Below are 20197 nucleotides of genomic sequence, written 5' to 3'. Positions count from 1 at the left end.
TTTTCCCCCAGACCTGTCTTGGACCAACTTTCTGGACTCATAATTGAAGCTTTTCAGCTGTTTCAACAGGCTGAGTCATCATCTCGCATCTTTGGCCCGCTCTCTCTTCTCTCCTATCCTTTCTGCAATGATCTTCTCCCTCCTGTTGTGGAATGCACATTCTCTTTCCCACAAAACATACCTGGCTGACACACTCCCTTTGTTAACAGGAATATGTGAGACATGGCTTCCACCCCACCTTCAACTTTGGTTATTGGAATATACAATCCTCCATGCAGACAGACATGACAGAGGCAGTGGTGTCTTGCTAGCACTCCAGGATACTCTCACCCACTCCCCCATCAACCTGCCAAAGTAGAATCAGGGCTGCCTAGAGGTGGTAGCAGCCAGAATTACCATGGACCAGAGCTGGTGGTATGCTACAATGCTGATGGCATTGCCTCCTACCAAGAATTAGATCACTACCTTGTCTCCCACCTATCACTGGTTATTCTCATGGGAGATTTCATTGGCCACCACAGGTGCTGGGACTCTGCCCTCCCCATTCATCTCACCAACCCCACAGGAAAAGCCCTCTTCCAGCTCATCCTAGACACACCCCATCTAACACTCCTCTCTCCCCCTGGCCTGCCTACCTGCTACCACCCACACACAGGAGTCCTTTCTGTTTTAGACCTCTTCCTTGGGGATCCAGCCTTCACAGCCACGTCTATCACCACTGGTCCATACATGGGTAGTGACCACCTCCTGCTGCTGCCATCCATTCCTTCTGACAGTCTGTCCTCTCTGCCTGGCTTCCTGCTGAAGTGGAAACTTTTACCTGCAGGATGGAATTGGCTTGAGAGAACACTCAGTCACCCTCCTGACTTCTCACTCTCCTGCAGTGCATTTCTCCTTGACCCTGGAAGAGGCTGTTAGAGAGATCTTCCACCTCACCACTTACCGCACCCCATGTTGTCTTGGCAAGTTGTGGTGGCCTGAAGAGTCCTCCCAAGCCATCAGGGCCCTGACAAAGGCTTGGAATCAGTGGCGCTGTCACCCAACGCCACAGAAGTGGGAGACCTACTGTAGGCTCAATGCAGTCTGTGTTAGGACCATCCTTCTTGCTCAGAGGAAGGCATGGAATTCCCACTGCACCTCACTCTCAGGAACAGCTTCTGTCAAATGCACATGGAACTTCTGTGCAACAGAGGGCTATAAGACTTGCACCTCCCCACCCATAAAGAATGGAGCAGACCCACTCCTGGATGATGCCCACAAAGCTGATGTGATGGCATTCCACTTCACAGAGAAGATTTGAGTCCCCTCACCTCTCTCCACAAGGGCAAAGGACAATGCCACTGTCACCACAGACATAACCTATTCAAGTACAGTAAAATCCCTCTCATCTGGCATTTGAGTATCCGGCAGCTTCAAGTATCCGGCACATTTTTCCCCAAGCCTTAAAATCAATAAAAAATCAATGTGTATTCATAAAATTGATTAAAATTCCCACGCGAGGGATACTTTGTCCCCTCGCTACCAGAGTGCACTGCTTCGCGCCATCCTCGGCCCACTGCACTGTGTTTACTTAGTGACTCAGTCCCACGTGTGCACTGTTTATCGCCTGACGCCTTCATCATGCCTAAAGTTGTAGAAAAGAGAAAGCGTGTTGTGCTTACACTTAAGCAGCTGATCAGATCAGCTGATCTTTGTTATGGTAAGATGCGTGAGTGTAGGGTGGTGATTGTGGACATAATTTCACTTCTATTCAAGTATCCGGCAATATTCAAGTATCCGGCATGTTGGCGGTCCCGTTCATGCCGGTTAAGAGGGATTTTACTGTATACCAGACCTTGCAAGACTGTTCACAACTGGTGAACTAGATCAAACTACTTCAGTCCTCAATAAAGGGAAAATTGCAGGCCAAGACAGTATCTGATATGAATTTCTCACACACCTCCCACCACCAATGCAACACACCATGATTTCCATCTACAACTCCAGCTGGCTACATGGATCCTTCCCAGAGTGCTGGAAGTCTTCTGTCATCCTACCCATTCCCAAGCTGGAGAAAGACCCCAACCCCCCATCCATCTGGCTATCGCCCCACAGTCTTTTCTGTGTGGATAAACTATTGGAATGGCTATCTGCCACCCACCTCACCTGGTGGTTAGTGGACTGCTGTCTCTTGAGACCTAAACATTGTGGCTTCTGACCCTACAGGAGCACAATGGATGTTCTGGCCCAATTGGAGTACATCAGTGAAACCTATAGAAACCTGGCTGGGGCCTTTGATTCCACCCCTCACGAAGGTATCCTCCACAAACTTGCAGTCATGGGCATCACTAGGACCATCCTCCTGGTTCCGGACCTTCCAAGTGGCAGTGGAAGCTGCCACCTCTTTCATATACCCGATTCAGAGAGGTACCACAGGGTTCCACACTAAGCCCTACCCTGTTCAATGTCATTCTGCCAGATCTCCCCATCCCTCCTCACTTACACCTCCTAATCTATGCAGATGACATAACTATGGTCAGTAGGGCATCATCCCAAGCCCAGGCACAATTTCACCTCCAAGAACCAGAAAGAGTTGACAACATGGAGCCTCTCAGTCAGCACAGCCAAGAGCACCCTCATGTGCTTCATATTGAAACAGGTTCTGCAGCTCTCCTGTTCCTTACTCCAGGACCCACCCTGCCTCACTTGGTCCGCCCACATGGAAGATCTCCATACTTCATACAACAAGCAACTAGATGTCATGAAGAGAGTGGCTGGTATCCACCAATAAGGGGACCAACAGAGATCTCCTCCTGCTGTACTACTAGGCAGCCATCAGGTTGAGACTGGACTATGGTAGCAGCCTTTATGACTCTGCTGCCTTCACTACCCTTCATAAGTTGGACATCCTTCAAATCCCTACAACTCCATGGGGGCAATGAAATCCTCACCTGTCATGGCCCTCCATGCAGAGTGGTATTCCCCCCTTACCTGCATGAAGGAAGTCCCATGCCCTAAATTCCATGCCATACAATCAAAACCACCATCCCACCCTGTCTCCAAACTACTCCACCTCTGGCATTGAGCCATACTCCCCAATCTGGCTCCCAGCGCATAGGCCCTTAATAGTCTAGGTACTGCAAGCCCTTTCCAAGTTGCAGCTACCACTACCCTGCACCAACACATTAGACACATCTCTCCCTGGTTAAACATTTCAGACAGGATCGTCCTTAACATCCCAGACCTTCCTCTGAAGCAGTCTGCAAGCATCTTAGTCCCACACATTTTCCAACACCTGGATCAGGCCACATACCAGGACCACATCAAGATCTACAATGAAGGCTCTCACTCTCCCACCTTCCATTCATAGCTGCTGCCATCTATGACCAGAAATCCCCTCTACAAGACCTGGACACTCTCCCCTGTCACTGATGTCCTGTCAACAGACCTCTTCATCTTCTGTCAGGGCCTGGTTTACCTCAACAGTACCAGCACCCCAGGTGCAGCAGTCATTTATGCAGACTCCAGGTCATCCCTGCATCTCATTCTCTCCCATCACCTGGCCATGTCAACAACCCTGATTCACTTCCTGCAGCGTCACCTCCTCTTCCTTACCTCTACAGATTGGACTGTGACCTTATAGTCCCTGTGACCCTGCCCATTCTTGTATCCGAGGCAATGAAGTGGTGGACACAGAAGCAGAAGTGGCCCTTAAAGGGACTGACATCACACCTCTCCCTCTGCCTTACTCTGCTACTATTTGCCAGAATGCTCTGCTCCTGGTACCAGAATGTGGAAGAGACCATGGAACACTTCCTTCTCCACTGTCTGCACTTCTGCTTCCTCCACCAGACCCTCTGCACTCAGCTACTCGCCACAGATGTTACCGCCTTTGATTTCCCCACCTTATTGGCTGCCACTGACATCCCTCCACCCTGCCGATCTGATTATATACCTTACATGTGCCTTCTTGAAGAGGAATAAACAGCTCCCTAGACAGTGAACCCTCACAGACAATCACCAGGATGACACCACCCTTTACTCCTAAGAAGACACACTTACCACAGTATCGGCAGAAGCCTAACAACTGTGGGTCCAACATACCAGAAGAGATGCTGTTTTGGTGGTAGTGGTGGTGGGGGGATATGGAGACCAGAGTCCACACATGGGCAAGCCTGATGGAAGGTCCCACTGAGGATCTGAGCATGGGTTAGGGTCCTCAAAGGAAAGCCTGACACAGCCCAAGTCTCGAGTTGCATGCCCAGACAACTGAGGTGGGGACAGTGTCATGTGAAATCCTTGAGCTGTAAGAATACTGGTGAGTTGGCCTTCTGCACATGTGCATCATCGCGTCAGCACCACAACACACAACCTGTGAGATTCTTGAGCTCCAAGGTTTGTCTCTTATGTATTGACTATACATACATATCCCCTTCACTGCTATAAGCTTGCAGCGAGTGATAGCATCTTTGGCAGGGGTGCTAAACGCTCGCTGCGACCTTCAATCGCATTTTAATTTCCCATGTATGAAAGCATTCCAACAATATTGTAGGCTCTTCTACTCACCTGTAGTATTGCCAATTCAGTGGGTTTTCCACGAAATTTGGTGGAAAAGTATATCAGGCTAGCACAGCAAATTCTACTGACGAGTATCTGTGGGATGTTCTTGTACAATATAGTGGCATTTTTGCATAGCTTTGCCTATCATCTGATTAATTTTTCTTGACCAAAGTAGTGGACTTGTAAATGTTGCAGTTGGCAGTACTATTTGCAAATACTTATTGAGAGTGAGAGATTAATCTTCCACTCTCAATAAAAAGAAAAGTACAAGGGTTATCAATGCATTTTACCAGCCCTAACATAGAGTTCGGAGAGCTGGAGCCTCACTAAAGCCTACAACTGTACAAAGAATATATTATAGATTATTTGTTAAACAGTTATGAAACTATGGTATACCATAAAAAGAAATGAGATGTGAGGTAGGCATTTTAAAAATCACTTACATGGGTAAGCAAAGGAAATACTTAGTGTCCATGGAGGAATAAAGAATTGTACTAGTTTACTAATATCAAGGGAATTCTGCACATCCTAATATAGTTCTTCCTGATGTCATGTGCTGTGTAAATCATTAAAGAAGAGACTAGTAGGAGGGAGGAAGAAGATGAGTGGGAGATGAGAAGATAGTGAGACAAAGAAGAGAGAGAGAGAGAGAGAGAGAGAGAGAGAGAGAGAGAGAGAGAGAGAGAGAGAGAGAGAGAGAGAGAGAGAGAGAGAGAGAGAGAGAGAGAGAGAGAGAGAGAGAGAGAGAGAGAGAGAGAGAGAGAGAGAGAGAGAGAGAGAGAGAGAGAGAGAGAGAGAGAGAGAGAGAGGCTGACAAGCCCAGTGTGTTCACCCAGTTGGGTAGACTAGTATATATATTTTTATTTCCCCCCTTCTCTTTAATGCACCATATTAAAAGCACTACCATTTGTAAGAACAGAAAGTAACAAACACCATGCAATAGTTAAATTGCAACCAGCTCCTTAAGGGAAGTGCCACAAGCAAAATTAATATTAGTGTCATTCTTGTAGTGAGTGAGCAAGGCAGGTGGTGGTATGTCACCCGCCACTACCGCCCCATCTCCTATCCTTCCCCTCTTCTTTATCATATGACTTTCTCCTCTTGTGAGAGGCATGGGCTGGGAGATGCGTCCTATTGTTTTTGGGGTGTCAGACGGTGTTTGTGCAGCCCAGGAGAAAGACATACGGGTTTAAGCAGAGCAAGGCAAGGAGACTAAGGGGTGATATATAGTTTAGAGGGCCTTTGTTCAAGTAGACATTATTATTGTAGTTAAAGCAGTAAGCCCCTGCTGATATAGTTAACTTAGGAGTCACCACGAGTCTGCCTATTGTTGTCATGCCTTTCTTAATTTGGATAAATATCTTTCACACCGACTCCTCAGCTTACTTAAGCCTTCCATCACCAGACTCTCATGAACTTTATATTTCTACCCAGAACCATAACAAGTCTGCTCTCTAACTAGTCAAAAACTCTTTCATTAATAGAAAATGCCAAAATCTTTCAAGATCTAATTCCTCTCATGACTTCTGGCATCTAGTAAAAGAAAAAAAAGCTTTTGATAAAGTCTGGCACAAAGCTTTGATTTCTAAACTACACTCCTATGGCTTCTATCCTTCTCTCTCTGTAACTTCATCTCAAGTTTCCTTTCTGGCCGTTTTATTGCTGCTGTGGTAGACAATCACTGTTCTTCTAAATCTATTAAGTGGAGTTCCTCAGGGTTCTGTCCTGTCACCCACTCAATTCTTATTATTCATCAATGACCTAAACCAAACTTCTTGTCCTATCCACTCCTATGCTGATGATACCACCCTGCACTTTTCCACGTCTTTTCACAGACGTCCAACCCTTCAGGAAGTAAACATTTCATGCAGGGAAGCCACAAAATGCCTGACTTCTGATTTTTCTAAAATTTCTGATTGGGACAGAGCAAACTTGGTACTGTTCAATGCCTCAAAAACTCAATTCCTCCATCTATCAACTCAATACAACCTTCCAGACAACCATCTCCTCTTCTTCAATGACACTCCACTGCCCCCCTCTTCTACACCGAACATCCTCGGTCTGTCTTTTACTTATAATCTAAACTGGAAACTTCACATCTTATCTTCAGCTAAAACAGCTTCTATGAAGTTACACATTCTGAGACATCTCCACCAGTTTTTCTCACCCCCCCTCCCCCAGCTGCTAACTCTGTACAAGGGACTTACCTGTCCATGTATGGAGTATGGAGTATGCTTCACATGGTTGGGGGTGTTCCACCCATACTGCTCTTCTAGACAGGGTGAAATCAAAAGCTTTTTGTCTCATTAATTCCTCTCCTCTAACTGACTGTCTTCAGCCTCTCTCATTGCCACAATGTTGCATCTCTAGCTATCTTCTACCAATATTTTCATGCTAACTGCTCTTCTGATCTTGCTAACTGCATGTCTCCCTTCCTATAGCCTCGTTGTACAAAACTCTCTTCTTTCTCTCATCCCTATTCTGTCTACCTCTCTAATGCATGAGTTAACCAGTATTCTCAATCATTCATCCCTTTCTCTGGTAAACTCTGGAACTCCCTGCCTGCTTCTGTATTTCCATCTTCCTATGACTTGAATTCCTTCAAGAGGGAGATTTCAAGACAATTATCCTTCAATTTTTGACTACTGCTTTGGACCCTTTCCTGGGACTGGCACCTCAGTGGGCTTTTTTTTTTTTTAATCTTTGTTGCCCTTGGCCAGTGTCCCTCCCGAGAAAAAAAAAAAAAAAGCTATGGGCTGGGTTTTTTGCATATCAGAGTGGCTGGCTGGCTCTCCCTTTAGTATGTGGGCTGCTTGTTTATGTATCTGTAGTATTTTGTTGTAATGTTAAATGCTGCTGAGCTTCATAGTTTGTTTAAGAGCTCTGGACCCAGAGGATTATAATGTCTCTCGTGCAGTAACGTCTACTCCTTCTCCAGGCCTTCCCATTCCTGGGTGGCAGTGATCTGTCTTGAGAAGCTGTATATGATATTGTTCAGCAGCAGTAAGTAATATTCTAGGAGCGTGGGTGGTTTTCTACTTTTGTGAGGGTGGAAACTCATAGGATATTACAATCCTTAAAGCCATTGTTCCTTGTTGTAGTTGTTCCCCTTAGAATGTGGCTTCTGATTCTTTCTCAGTAGGATGGAGTTGTTTGGCAGCTGCAATGCTTCCTTACCTGTAGGAGGTGAAACAGGCTAACAACTTCATTTAATTCACCACAGGAGGCCAGAAGGACCCTGTGCAAGTGGATGTGTGCCCTGCACTGGACTGTACAGGAGGCAGTTTAGAGAGGCTGACCAGAGGTAGCAGAAGCCATGAGGGGGATTGAACCTGGTGTTAAGATGATGCATTTAATCATTACAGGAGGCCAGAAGGACCTTGTATACCCATTGTTGGGCCCTGTTTTACTTCTTTTTAGTGACTGCTTGTTTGCCGGATCTTGACTTTGATCTCAAATACGTTGATGGAAGCCCTGTGCATAAAAGGATTGACATCCACGAAGTGGCCACCCAAAATAATAAAATCCCTAAGTTGTATAAATAACTGCATCTGCACCCATATCTACAAATACTGAAAATATATGTACCTGCATCCATATATGTAAATAATGATACATCAACATTCAGTTTACCTCTTGCAATTATTACTTAAATTATATGAAACTGCTATTCACTACATTACAAACCTCTTCCTGTGGTCCACAGCATGCTAGCAGCAGCTTCTTTATGGTTTTCTGGTACAACTGTAACAAAGAGTTTAGAACATAAAAACTTATATAAAATAACAATGTTAGTGGAGGTTATAGTAAACCAAAGTAGTCATATGTACTTTTCTCAACTGAAATTCTAACAATGTTAGTGGAAATTATAGTAAACCAAAATAACCATATGTACTTTTCTCAACTGAAATTCTAATTTGAAGAAAATTTCTCTAATCTCAGGCTGACCTCGTCCACAACCTCTGATCTCTGGTTTACTTTTTATTCAGCTTCCTTCTGTGTCTTGCCTTTTTAGGTGATTTTGTTATTACTATAATATCATTTTACCTTACCATGATTCTAGTTGCTTTTAACATTTTGTTTTACTCTACCACAATTTCAGTTGCTTTAAACACTTTATAGTGGTGCCATATGATCACAATGTTGTGGCACCTTGTTCTTTTCTTAAATAATTCACACTCCATCCAGTGTGAGCTGATGGACTGTGCTGATGGCAGAATTATGTTGAGGATGTTGTCAGTAAGGATCTAACCATTCAAGAGACACAGAGAACTCCACTCCACAAGAAAATTAAGGAAAAGATTGCCAACACTATGAGGCATGAGGCCTCTAAATCTGGATAATAATGAGGGTAGCATCATCTGATATCTTCAGATAGCAAGGGATGCAACACTGTGGCACTGAGAGAGAGGTTGAAGACAGTCAGTTCGAGGATAGCAACTGGTAAGATGAAATGCTTTTGATTTCACACTGAAGATCTTAGGTTTAAGATGCTAACACATACACACATACAAAAAAAAATAAATGAAATAAATAAAAATAATAGTAAATGAAAAAAATGTAAATAAATAAATAGATAAAATAAATAAAAATAAATAAATAAAGTAAATAAATAAATAAATAGATAAATAAAATAAATAAATAAAAAATAAATAAATAAATAAAAAATTAATAATAATCTTACTTTTGCAAGTAACTTACATTGTGTTTTTTAGGTTCTTTGCTAGCTACAGAGTGCAGTAAAAAGAAAAGAACCACAATTATTTTCTTCATCTCCCAAAAGCCCAGATTTGGCTCCCAATACTATCAGACTTTTCTCAAAAAAAGTTAAAATAATCATTGAGGAGATTTCAGACTGTGTATTAGACTAGGAAGAATGCAATGAAGCAGCTGATGAATATCCTAAAAAGAGGACTTTGAGAACTGATCTGATAAAAGGATGGGATGCTGTGAAAAGTGTGTGATGTTCCAAGGTGAGTATCTTGAAGCAAGATAAGACACTACATATTGTCCTAAGTATGTAGTATCTGGGATTAAGGCACCATTATCCTAGTTATGGTCTGTATTCTTTAATAAAGACAAATACTTTCCTGACCATGGGATTTACAGTAATGAATCAGAAACACAGCATAGATGTTTTATGTTTATAATAGTGATCAAGAAAGTGAAGGCAATTGAGCATATAGGGATTTGTTTTCTTTTTGCTATAGAGAAAGTCTGAGGGTTAACAAAAAGTATTAACATATATATATATATATATATATATATATATATATATATATATATATATATATATATATATATATATATATATATACATACATACATACATACATACATACATACATACATACATACTTGAGCTTTCCATCACCAGAATCTCATGAGCTTTATGCCTGGAATCATGCCAAGTGAAAAGGCAAAAACTCCTTCATTAATAAAAAGTGTCAAAATCTTTCAAGATCTAACTACCCTCATGACTTCTGGCACCTAGCCAAAAACATCTCCAATAACTTTGCTTCTTCTTTCCCTCTTTTATTTCAACCAGATGGCACCACTTCCATCTCATCTACCTCTAAAGCTGAACTCTTCCCTCATACCTTTGCTAAGAAAAAAAAATTCTACATTAGATGATTCAAGGCTTGTTCCTCCCTTTTCTCCACTCTCTGACTGCTTCATGCTACCTATTAAAATTCTTCACAATGATGTTTTCCATGCCCCCCGCTGGCCTAAACTCTCAGAAGGATTATGGACCTGAAGGGGTCCCTCCTATTGTTCTCCAAAACTGCGCTTCCATGCTTGCACCTTGCCTAGTCAAACTCTTTCAACTCTGTCTACATCTACCTTTCCTTCTTGCTGGAAGTTTGCCTATATTCAGCCTGTTCCTGAAACTGTTTCCTGCCTCTCTAAAGTTTTTGAATCTATCCTGAACAGGAAGATTCTTAAACATCTATCACTTCACAACCTTCTATCTGATTGCCAGTATAGGTTCCAACAAGAGTGTTCTACTGTTGATCTGGCTTTCCTTACTGAGTCTTGGTCATCCTTTTTTAGAGATTTTGGTAAAACTTTTGCTGCTGCCTTAGACATATTAAAAGCTTTTGACAGATTCTGGCACAAAGCTTTGATTTCCAAACTACTCTCCTATAGCCTTTATCCTTCTCTCTGTAACCTCATGTCAATTTTCCTTTCTGACCATTCTATTGCTGCTATGGTAGGTGGTCATTGTTCTTCTAAATCTATTAACAGTGGTGTTCCTCAGGGTTTTGTCCTGTCACCCACTCTCTTCCCATGCTGATGATGATACCACCCTGCACTTTTTCACGTCTTTTCATAGACATCCAATCCTTGAGGAAGTAAACAGTTCATATAGGGAAGCCACAGAATGCCTGACTTCTGATCTCTCAAAAATTTCTAATTGGCACAGAGCAAACTTGGTATTGTTCAATACCTCAAAAACTCAATTTCTCCATCTATCAACTCAACACAAATTTCCTGACAACTATCCCCACTTCTTCAATGACACTCAACTGTTCCCCTCTTTTACATTGAACATCCTTGGTTTGTCCTTTACTTATAATCTGAACTGGAAACTTCACATTTCATCTTTAGCTAAGACAGCTTCTATGAAGTTAGGCATTCTGAGACGTCTCTGCCATTCTCACCCTTTCAGCTGCTAACTTTGTACAAGGGCCTATTCCATCCATGTATGGAGTATACTTCACATGTCTGGGTGGGCTTCCATTCATAGTGCTCTTCTAGACAAAGTGGAATCAAAAGCTTTTTGTCTCAACAACTCCACTCCTCTAACAGGCTGTCTTCTGCCTCTTTTACATTGCTGCAATGATGCATCTCTTGCTATCTTCTACTGCTATTTTCATGCACAAGACTTTCTCTTTTCTCTTACCCATATTTTGTCCACCTCTCTAATGCAAGAGATAACCAGTATTCTCAATCATTCATCCCTTTCTCTGGTAAACTCTGGGACTCTCTGCCTGCTTCTGTATTTCCACCTTCCTTTTCCATCTATGTATGGAGTATACTTCACATGTCGGGGGGGGCTTCCACTCATAGTGCTCTTCTAGACAAGGTGGAATCAAAAGTTTTTCGCCTCAGCAACTCCACTCCTCTAACTGGCTGTCTTCTGCCTCTTTTTCATTGCTGCAATGATACATCTCTTGTTATCTTCTATTGCTATTTTCATGCTAACTGCTCTTCTGATCTAGCTAACTGCATGCCTCCTTTCCTCCTGTGGCCTTACTGCACAAGACTTTCTCCTTTCTCTCGCCCCTATTTTGTTCACCTCTCTAATGCAAGAGTTAACCAGTATTCTCAATCATTCATCCCTTTCTCTGGTAAACTCTGGAACTCTCTACCTGCTTCTGTATTTCCATCTTCCTATGACCTGAACTCCTTCAAGAGCGGGGTTTCAAGACACTTATTCTTAATTTTTTGACTACTGCTTTTTACCCTATTTCGGGACCAGCATCTCAGTGGGCCTTTCTTTTTATTGGATTTTTGTTGTTCTTGGCCGGTATCCTTCCTACATAAAAAAAAATATATATATATATATATATATATATATATATATATATATATATATATATATATATATATATATATATATATATATATATATATATATATATATATACTGAAGATGCTAGTTAAAGTTTAGTATACTTGAATGCACAATTTATTAGGTATTATGAAGCTCTTACCTTCACTTTGACATAAGTTTGCTGAAGGTCAGGACCACAATCAAGCCACACTTCCAAGAAGTAACCTTGGCTGTGAAGGACTGATTTATGACCACATGATATACAATCTATATGGCCATCCCCTGCCTCCTGTATCTTGTCACTCTTACAGTTGCCACAAATGAAGTGGATAAAAGCATTTTCCTCCTCAACTTTAATTATGGTGCCTGAAAAAAAAAAAAAATATTGTATGAATGTATTTATTTATTTATTTATTTATTTATTGTTCAGGCTATCTTAAATGCTCAATATTTTTTATTGCTATTATTGCTATTTATTGCTATTAGATAAGTGTATTACAAAATAAAATCATAATAAAATAAAGGAAGTTCAATCCTACATGTGGTAGTCCCTGTAAAATATATTCCTACCTATTTTCACCTATCATCCTCATTTGTGTAATCTTTTTTAAATCTCCCTAATAGCACAACACTAACAACCTAAGTCTATTAAATTCATCCAACACTATTTGAGAACCAATGCTTTCTTTCCTATGATTTTTTTCTTTAGGTTACATCTTATCCTGGCCTAATTACTGACTATGAGAATTTTCTTTACATCACTCTTGTTCTTTATACCACTTAAAGGTGTCTATCAGATCTACTCTTAACCTATAACACTCTAAGGAAAATAAATTCAAAAGCTTCAATATCATTTCAAAAGGAGTACCTCTCATCCCTTGTATTAGTTATTCCCCTCTGTACTGATTTTAAGAGACCCATACTGGAGGAGACAGTAGACACCTGCTGAAATGATGATTATCCCCAGTGAAGTCTAAAGCACTGTATCAGGGAGGTGCTGTAAACTTATCATTAAACCCAGCTGCGACCTCACTGAATGTTTCTCTGTGTGTCTCACAACACAAAGGCGCAGTCACAACCTACCTTCTAAAGACAACTCCCTTCCTTCACACAAAACTACAAGCACCTAATTACACACACACCCTTCACTCAAAATTCAAAATTATCATGGCAACTACACGTCTCATCAAAATTCAAAATTATCATGGCAACTTCACCAGCCTCAGAGTCCCCATCTGGGGAGGGGACCACAAATATCCCCAGGTCAGACTGCTCTTCTGGTATTGACCCTAAGTGTCTTGACATCCTCCCCCCTCCCCCCACTGAACTTTTCTTCATTAACTTCTGCAACATTCACAGTATTAGATCTAATTTCCAATTTGTAGGACACCAACTCTCCTCTCTTAAACCTCATCTTCTTTTCCTCACTGATACACAGGCATCTGAGGCAACTGACAGTAGCCCCTATTTTGTTCCCTCCTACTTTCTTTATCCTCATTTTCAATCCAAATCTGTATGTTGTGTTTATGTGCCCAAAGACGTAACCTGCTCTCATGCCCACACTCTTGAATCTTCCAAGTTTTCCACCATCTGGCTACAAGTACAGAGTCACTCTCAAACTAAATTTATCTGTGCTGTATACCTCTCACCTAACTCCTCTGACTATAAGAAATTCTTTGACTACTTAACTTCCAAAGTGGAGCACATTCTGATTCTCTTCCCTTTTGTGGAGATCTCCATTCTTGGAGACTTCAGTGTTCACTGCCAGCTTTGGCTTTCCTCTCCCTTCATTGACCATCCTGGTGAAATAGCCTTTAACTTTGCTATAATCCATGACCTAGAGCAATTGGTGCAACACTATACTTGTATTCTTGACAGTCTTGGAGATATGCCCAACATTCTTGACCTTTTCCTAACCTCTAATCCTGCTTATGCTGTTACCCTCTCTTCTCTGTTGGGCTCCTCCAATCACAATCTCATATCTGTGTCTTGTCCTGTTGCTCCAATCCCTCCTCAGGAACCCTCTAAGCAGAGGTGCCTCTGGCATTTTGCCTCTGCTAGTTGTGAGGACCTGAAGAGGTATTATGTTGAATTTCCTTAGAATGACTACTGCTTCTGTGTCAGAGACCTGTCTCTGTGTGCCAAGGACATAACAGAGGTGGTAGTGTCTGGCATGGAAGTGTACATTCCTCACTCTTTTTCTCAACCTAAACCTTCCAAAGCTTGGTTTAATATAGCCTGTTCTTGTGCTATACATGATAGAGAGGTGGGCCACAAAAAGGTACTTGAGCCTTCCATCGCCAGAATCTCATGCACTTTATAATTCTGCCCGGAACCATGCCAAGTCTGTTCTCCAACTAGCCAAAAACTCCTTCATTAATAGAAAGTGTCAAAATCTTTCAAGATCCAACTCCCCTCGTGACCTCTGGCAAAAAACATCAGCAATAACCTTGCTTCTTCTTCTTTCCTTCCTTTATTTCAACCAAATTGCACCACTGCTATCACATTGATCTCTAAAGCTGAACTCTTCGTTCCAATCTTTGCAAAAAACTCTACCTTGGATAATTCAGGGCTTGTTCCTCCCTCTCCTCCACTCTCTGATTACTTCATGCTACTTATTAAAATTCTTCGCAATGATGTTTTCCATACCCTCACTGGCCTAAACCCTCAGAAGGCTTATGAACATGATGGGGTCCCTCCTGTTGTTCTTCAAAACTGTGTCTCCATGCTTGCATCTTGCCTAGTCAAACTCTTTCAACTTTATCTGTCAACATCTACCTTTCCTTCTTGCTGGAAGTTTGCCTACATTCAGTCTGTTCCTAAAAAAGGGTGACTGTTCTAATCCCTCAAACTACTATCCTATTGCTTTAATTTTCTGCCTAACTAAAGTTTTTTAATCTATCCTCAACAGGAAGATTTTTAAACATCTATCACTTCACAACCTTCTATCTGATCGCCAGTATAGGTTCCATCAAGGCTGCTCAACTGGTGATCCTCTGGCTTTCCTTACTGAGTCTTGGTCATCCTCTTTAAGACTTTGGTTGAAACTTTTGCTGTTACCTTACATATATCAAAAGCTTTTATAATACTTTATAATAATAATACTTTTGTAATACTTTTAATAATAATAAAAGTCATAATAGTCCTAAAGTCATAATACATATTATGCTTTATTTGTGGCCTCTATGCAATCTTTTCTCTGAAGGAGATTAGAGCTCACTATGACTGGCAAATCTTTTTTTTGTACTCTGATCTTACAAGAACATTATTCTTTATTGTGTAGATTTCTTCTTCCAATGGTAAGCACTTTACATTTGTTAATATTAAATTGTATTTGCCATCTCTCTGTTCATTTGTTCAATTTGATCCAAGTCTGTCTACAGGGAAACTGCACCAGAATCTAATTTAATCAACTTATCTTTGCATTATCTGCAAATTTACTAATATTGTTACTAATCCTATTATCTAGATCATTAATGTATATGAAAAATAATGAGGTTCCTCATACTTGTGGTACTCCACAAATGACTTGTCCACACTCATATTTGGAACCATTAATTGTAACTATGTTATTATCACATAACCATGATTTTATCCTGCCTAAAACTTTGCCATCCATCCCATGCACCATAAACTTATTTATTCAAGAGGCTTTGGATGGACCTTGTTGAATGCCTTACTAAGTTCAGCTTTATTATGTTTTAATCATCCTCATTATCTGGTGTCTAACAGATTTCACTATAAAACTCAACACATTCCTAAGGCATGACTTTCCCTTTGTGAAGTCATGCTGTGAATCTGTTATCAAACTATGTCTGTCTAAATGATCCCTAATTTCCTTTACAGTTACAAACTCTATTATTTTACCTGTAATTGAAGTAAGGCTGACTGGCAAGTGGCTCAACATTAACATCTTGTGTCCTTTCTTAAAAATGAAAACTAAATTCACTTTCCTGCACATCAGTAGTGCCTTTTCTGGATCTGATGATATCTAAAAGATATCAACCAGCAGTTCAATAACATCTTTGCAGTCTTTTAATACTCTGGGATACATTTCATCTGCCTTTGATGATTTGAACTTTTCAGCCAATCTCCTTTGGTTATATCTATTAGCTTATCACCATCTTCTCTGAAAAGTATTTTTAATTCTAAAATAAATTTTTTTTCATTAACCTGCATCAAACATAGCTTAGGCTTAGTTCCATACGCGAATCAGGCCCACAGCACAAAAGGATAACAAAAAAATTCAAATTGAATGTGCTGCCGTGCCTGCATCTTGACTGCACATGCACACTCCAGTGTTTGTAATGGAAGGCATGAAGAGGGGAGGGGAGTGGGCTACTTGCTATGTGTGATGTGGATAAGTGAAAAAAATGTACCATATTTTCCAGCACATTAGATGCACTTTTTTCTTGAAAAAAAGTATCTAATAATCACTATGGATCTAATGCACCCATAGTACAGATACTCGTACCTAGGCCAGTAAGCCTAGGCCTTTAGGTGTGGAGTTGAAACAGTAGTACACTAAACACAAATATTGTTACTAATAATATTACTACTAATGAAATTCTCTCTCTCTCTCTCTCTCTCTCTCTCTCTCTCTCTCTCTCTCTCTCTCTCTCTCTCTCTCACACACACACACACACACACACACACACACACACACACACACACACACACACACACACACACACACACACACTACAATTTTTTTTCAATAACTTTATGATGAAATATAATAAATTTTTTCCACAAAACATCCTTGTAAAATAGGGATGTGTCTTATACAGAGGTGTGTCTAATGCACCTGCAAATACAGTATTTTAGAATTATAAATACTATTTGGTTCACATAAAACCAGCATCACACATAGCTTAGGCTGAATGCAACATTAAGGCAGACGATCATGCCCATAGATGGAAAACGTGTGTGCAAAGAGGGTGAATCGTCCACAAACATAAAACACTGCCCCAGTTATCAACTTGTGCTTTGCCTCAGGAAGCAGTGTGCTGGGATGCCCAACCAGGATACGCCTAGTGCTACACCATGGACTTAAACCCAAAGCAAAGGGAGTGCAGGTAAAGGCCTTGCAAGGTGAAGAACCCTGAGACTAGGCAAACCCCCCCTGAGAGGAAAAAGTAGATCACATCACTGGCAGCCAGTATTGGGCCTAAGTCAAAGATGTCACCATCCTGGCATTTAATTTTTTTGAGGTGGTGGTCTGTGAAGACTGAATGAATCTTCCTACTTGTCGCCTCCAAAATGGCTGAGATGGGTCTGTTACTCCAGAACAATATGGATGTGGCAAAAGCTCTAATATCATGTGCTCTGATTTTCTGCAAGGCTCCCAATTCTTCCCCAAGACCTGATGAGCCTCCTGAGTGGTTTCTCTGAGGAAGAATAAGAAAGCCTCCTTTGACATTGGTCTTGACTGATCTTTAACAGAGATGAAAAGCTGTCAATGGCAAGAAGACGATGCTGTTACCTGCAAGAAGTGGGACAATGTCCTAACAGAACAGAGCTTATGTTCCTTCTACCTCAGACCCACAATGGAGGAGAGACTATGAAGATGAAACTCCCAAGGTACTAAATTCCTCTGTCTATGTCTTGGCAATGAAGTCTGGAAGATAAGAGAGAAGTAAATCATTACCCTGTGTAGCAGTTGAAAATGACATGGCCTGCAGCTCCCTAGCTCTCTTGACCATCATGAAGCCCACCAGGAAAAGAGCCTTTTTTGATAGGTCCTGGAAAGAAGCCCAATGCAGAAGTTCAAATGGAGACTTACTCAAAGCTTTAAGGACCACATCCACATTCTAGGAAGGGGGTCCATCCCAAGACCTAAAACCCTTCCTAGAAGATTATCTGATCAACTCTTGGAGGACTGGCTTCCTAGATAGGTCACACCGCTGGAGATGGGAAACACTACTGAGCATAAACCTGTAACCTTTAGTCACCGAAGACAACAAATTGCACTCCTGTTTCAAGTACAGTAAGAAGTTAGCAAACTCAGGAACCACAGGGTGAGAAATGATGTGCCCTGTCTGTTTACACCACTCCATTTATCTCCTCCATTTAACCTGGTAATTCACAATAATGAAAGATCACCGAGACTGAGCCAGGTACTGCAAGCCTCCCTTAGAAAAAGTCTTGTGGTGAAGGACTCACTGGACAGTTGCCATGTGACTACAGGAAACGTGTGGGAATCGTGGAAGAATTGACGTACACGTGGTTGGCGTAATAGGTCAGGACGGGGAGGTAGGCACCTTGATAAGTCCGTCATTGCCTTACAAAGATTGGGAAACCATTTCCATCTCGGCCAAAAAAAGCTGATCAAGGTGAGAAAAGGCCCCTTTGACACCAGAAGTTTGTTCAAAATCTTCCTGACCAGAGGAAAAGGCAGAAAGTCATACATTTTCTGGTGATCCTATTGGTACAGAAAGGCATCTATCATGATAGCCATGGGATCCCAGAACAGAGAGACAAAATTTGGTAAACAGAAATTTAAATGGGTGGCAAATACGGGACATACCCAAAAGTTTCCACAGCTGGTTGCACACCTGATGTAGAGTCCACGCTATGGAGATGATCTGACAATGCCTGCCGAGACAATCTGCCAGAACGCTTGACAACCCTCTGATGAACTGCGTCACCAGACTCAGTCCAGGCTAGGATGACCTGGGCCTCTTTATTCAAGATGGAATGAGTGCCCCCTTCCTTGGCCAGGTAGGCAAGTGCCATGGAGTTGTCCAAGAAAAGAGCAACCATGCTGTGTTATAGGCTTCTCTCGAACCACTGAAGACCCAGAAAAATGGCTCTGATTTCCAGAAGATTGATGTGAAGGCCAGCCTCCACCTTTCCCCAAATCCACTTGTTGAAGCTTGCAGAAAGGACTCCAGAACCGCCGTCTGGAGTGGTTGGGCCACCATGAGACTCTCCTACAAATGCCACCAGTGAATGTCCTGAGTAATCTCTGAGTCCCACATTATTGGGAAGTCTGGGGTGTGCAAATTTCTATTGCATGACTGGTTGAGCTGCATTTGTAGCCTTCTCATATGGTGCCTTACTCCTGGACTGAGGTAACACAGAGAAGACATATGCCTGAGCAAGGTTAACTACTCTGTGGCTGGAGGGCAACTGGAGCTGAGGAACAACTCAAGCTAGATCTGCAGATTGTCCAGATATGAGCAAGAGTGGATAGCCACCCCCAAGAAAGTCAGTCTGAATTGGAGAGAGAGACTGGAATTTTCTAGGTTGGGAACAATGCCAAACCTCTGACAAAGGATGAGTAATTCCTGGATTGTCTCCTTGGCCTTCCACTCCAATCCCACCAGAACTAGTCAATTGTCAAAGTTACAGAGCAGACAGAAGCCCCAATGGTGAAACTCCATCAAGACAGGTGCCATGACCCTTGTGAAAACTTACAGGGCCATCGATAGGCCGAAGCACAAGGTACAGAACAAGGTACAAGGCCACCTCCTATTAAGAGAAATGCAGAAATTTCCTGTTCTCCCAATGAACAGGAACCTGCAGGTATGCATCCTTTAACTCCAGGGAGGCCATCCAGCCATTGTGTTGTATAGCTGCCATCACTCACCTCACTGTCTCCATCTTGAAATGGATGGTGTGAACAAACTCATTAACCTATGATAAATCCAGGATCAAGCAAAAAAGACCCTGTGGCCTTGGGCATCACAAACAAGAGATTGAAGAACACCAGATCCCTGGGTGCTGGTTCTGTTGCACCTAAGTCTCACAAACACCAGACCTCCTGGTTGAGGGCTATAAACCTTTCCAACCCGACCAGGTACAGCCTGAATGGAAGAAAAGTAGGGGAGAGGGGGACAACAGGCAAAGGGGATCCTGTACCTGTCACTCAGGACTGACAAAACCCATATCTCTGCACCTATCTCCCACCACTGCAAGATGTGATGGGCCAGACAAATGGCAGTGATGGTGGCTGGTGTCAAGGGAATCAACAGCAAAAAAAACAATCCCTCTTGGCTTGAGACTGGCTATACAACATGGAACCCAAGGCCAGGCACTTCTGGGCCCCTGGTTTCTTCTGCTCTCTTTGCTGAGAGGAGAATGAAAAGACTG

At 42.0% G+C, this 20197-nt stretch overlaps 1 protein-coding gene across 11 annotated transcripts in view; it reads right to left on the bottom strand.

Moving 5' to 3' along the window:
* The window catches only part of LOC135106437 (uncharacterized), a 188840-nt gene that overhangs the window by 24697 nt on the left and 143946 nt on the right, over positions 1 to 20197 (bottom strand). For 6 of the 11 annotated variants that reach the window (XM_064015446.1, XM_064015447.1, XM_064015441.1 and 3 more), the window contains 2 exons: positions 12261 to 12466; positions 8227 to 8283 (listed from right to left, as the gene is read on the bottom strand). In XM_064015446.1, coding sequence (XP_063871516.1) covers positions 8227 to 8283; positions 12261 to 12466 — 263 coding nt within the window. Of the gene's footprint in view, positions 1 to 5357; positions 7717 to 8226; positions 8284 to 11576; positions 11701 to 12260; positions 12467 to 17750; positions 17845 to 20197 lie in introns of those variants that run through there. The other 5 variants (XM_064015450.1, XM_064015443.1, XM_064015449.1 and 2 more) reach the window with 5 other exon arrangements.

Source organism: Scylla paramamosain, chromosome 13, assembly GCF_035594125.1.
Source record: "Scylla paramamosain isolate STU-SP2022 chromosome 13, ASM3559412v1, whole genome shotgun sequence".
In the NCBI taxonomy this organism is placed as follows: domain Eukaryota; kingdom Metazoa; phylum Arthropoda; class Malacostraca; order Decapoda; family Portunidae; genus Scylla; species Scylla paramamosain.
The sequence above is the reverse complement of the archived record's forward strand: the minus strand, read 5'-3'. Positions and strand labels throughout refer to the sequence as shown.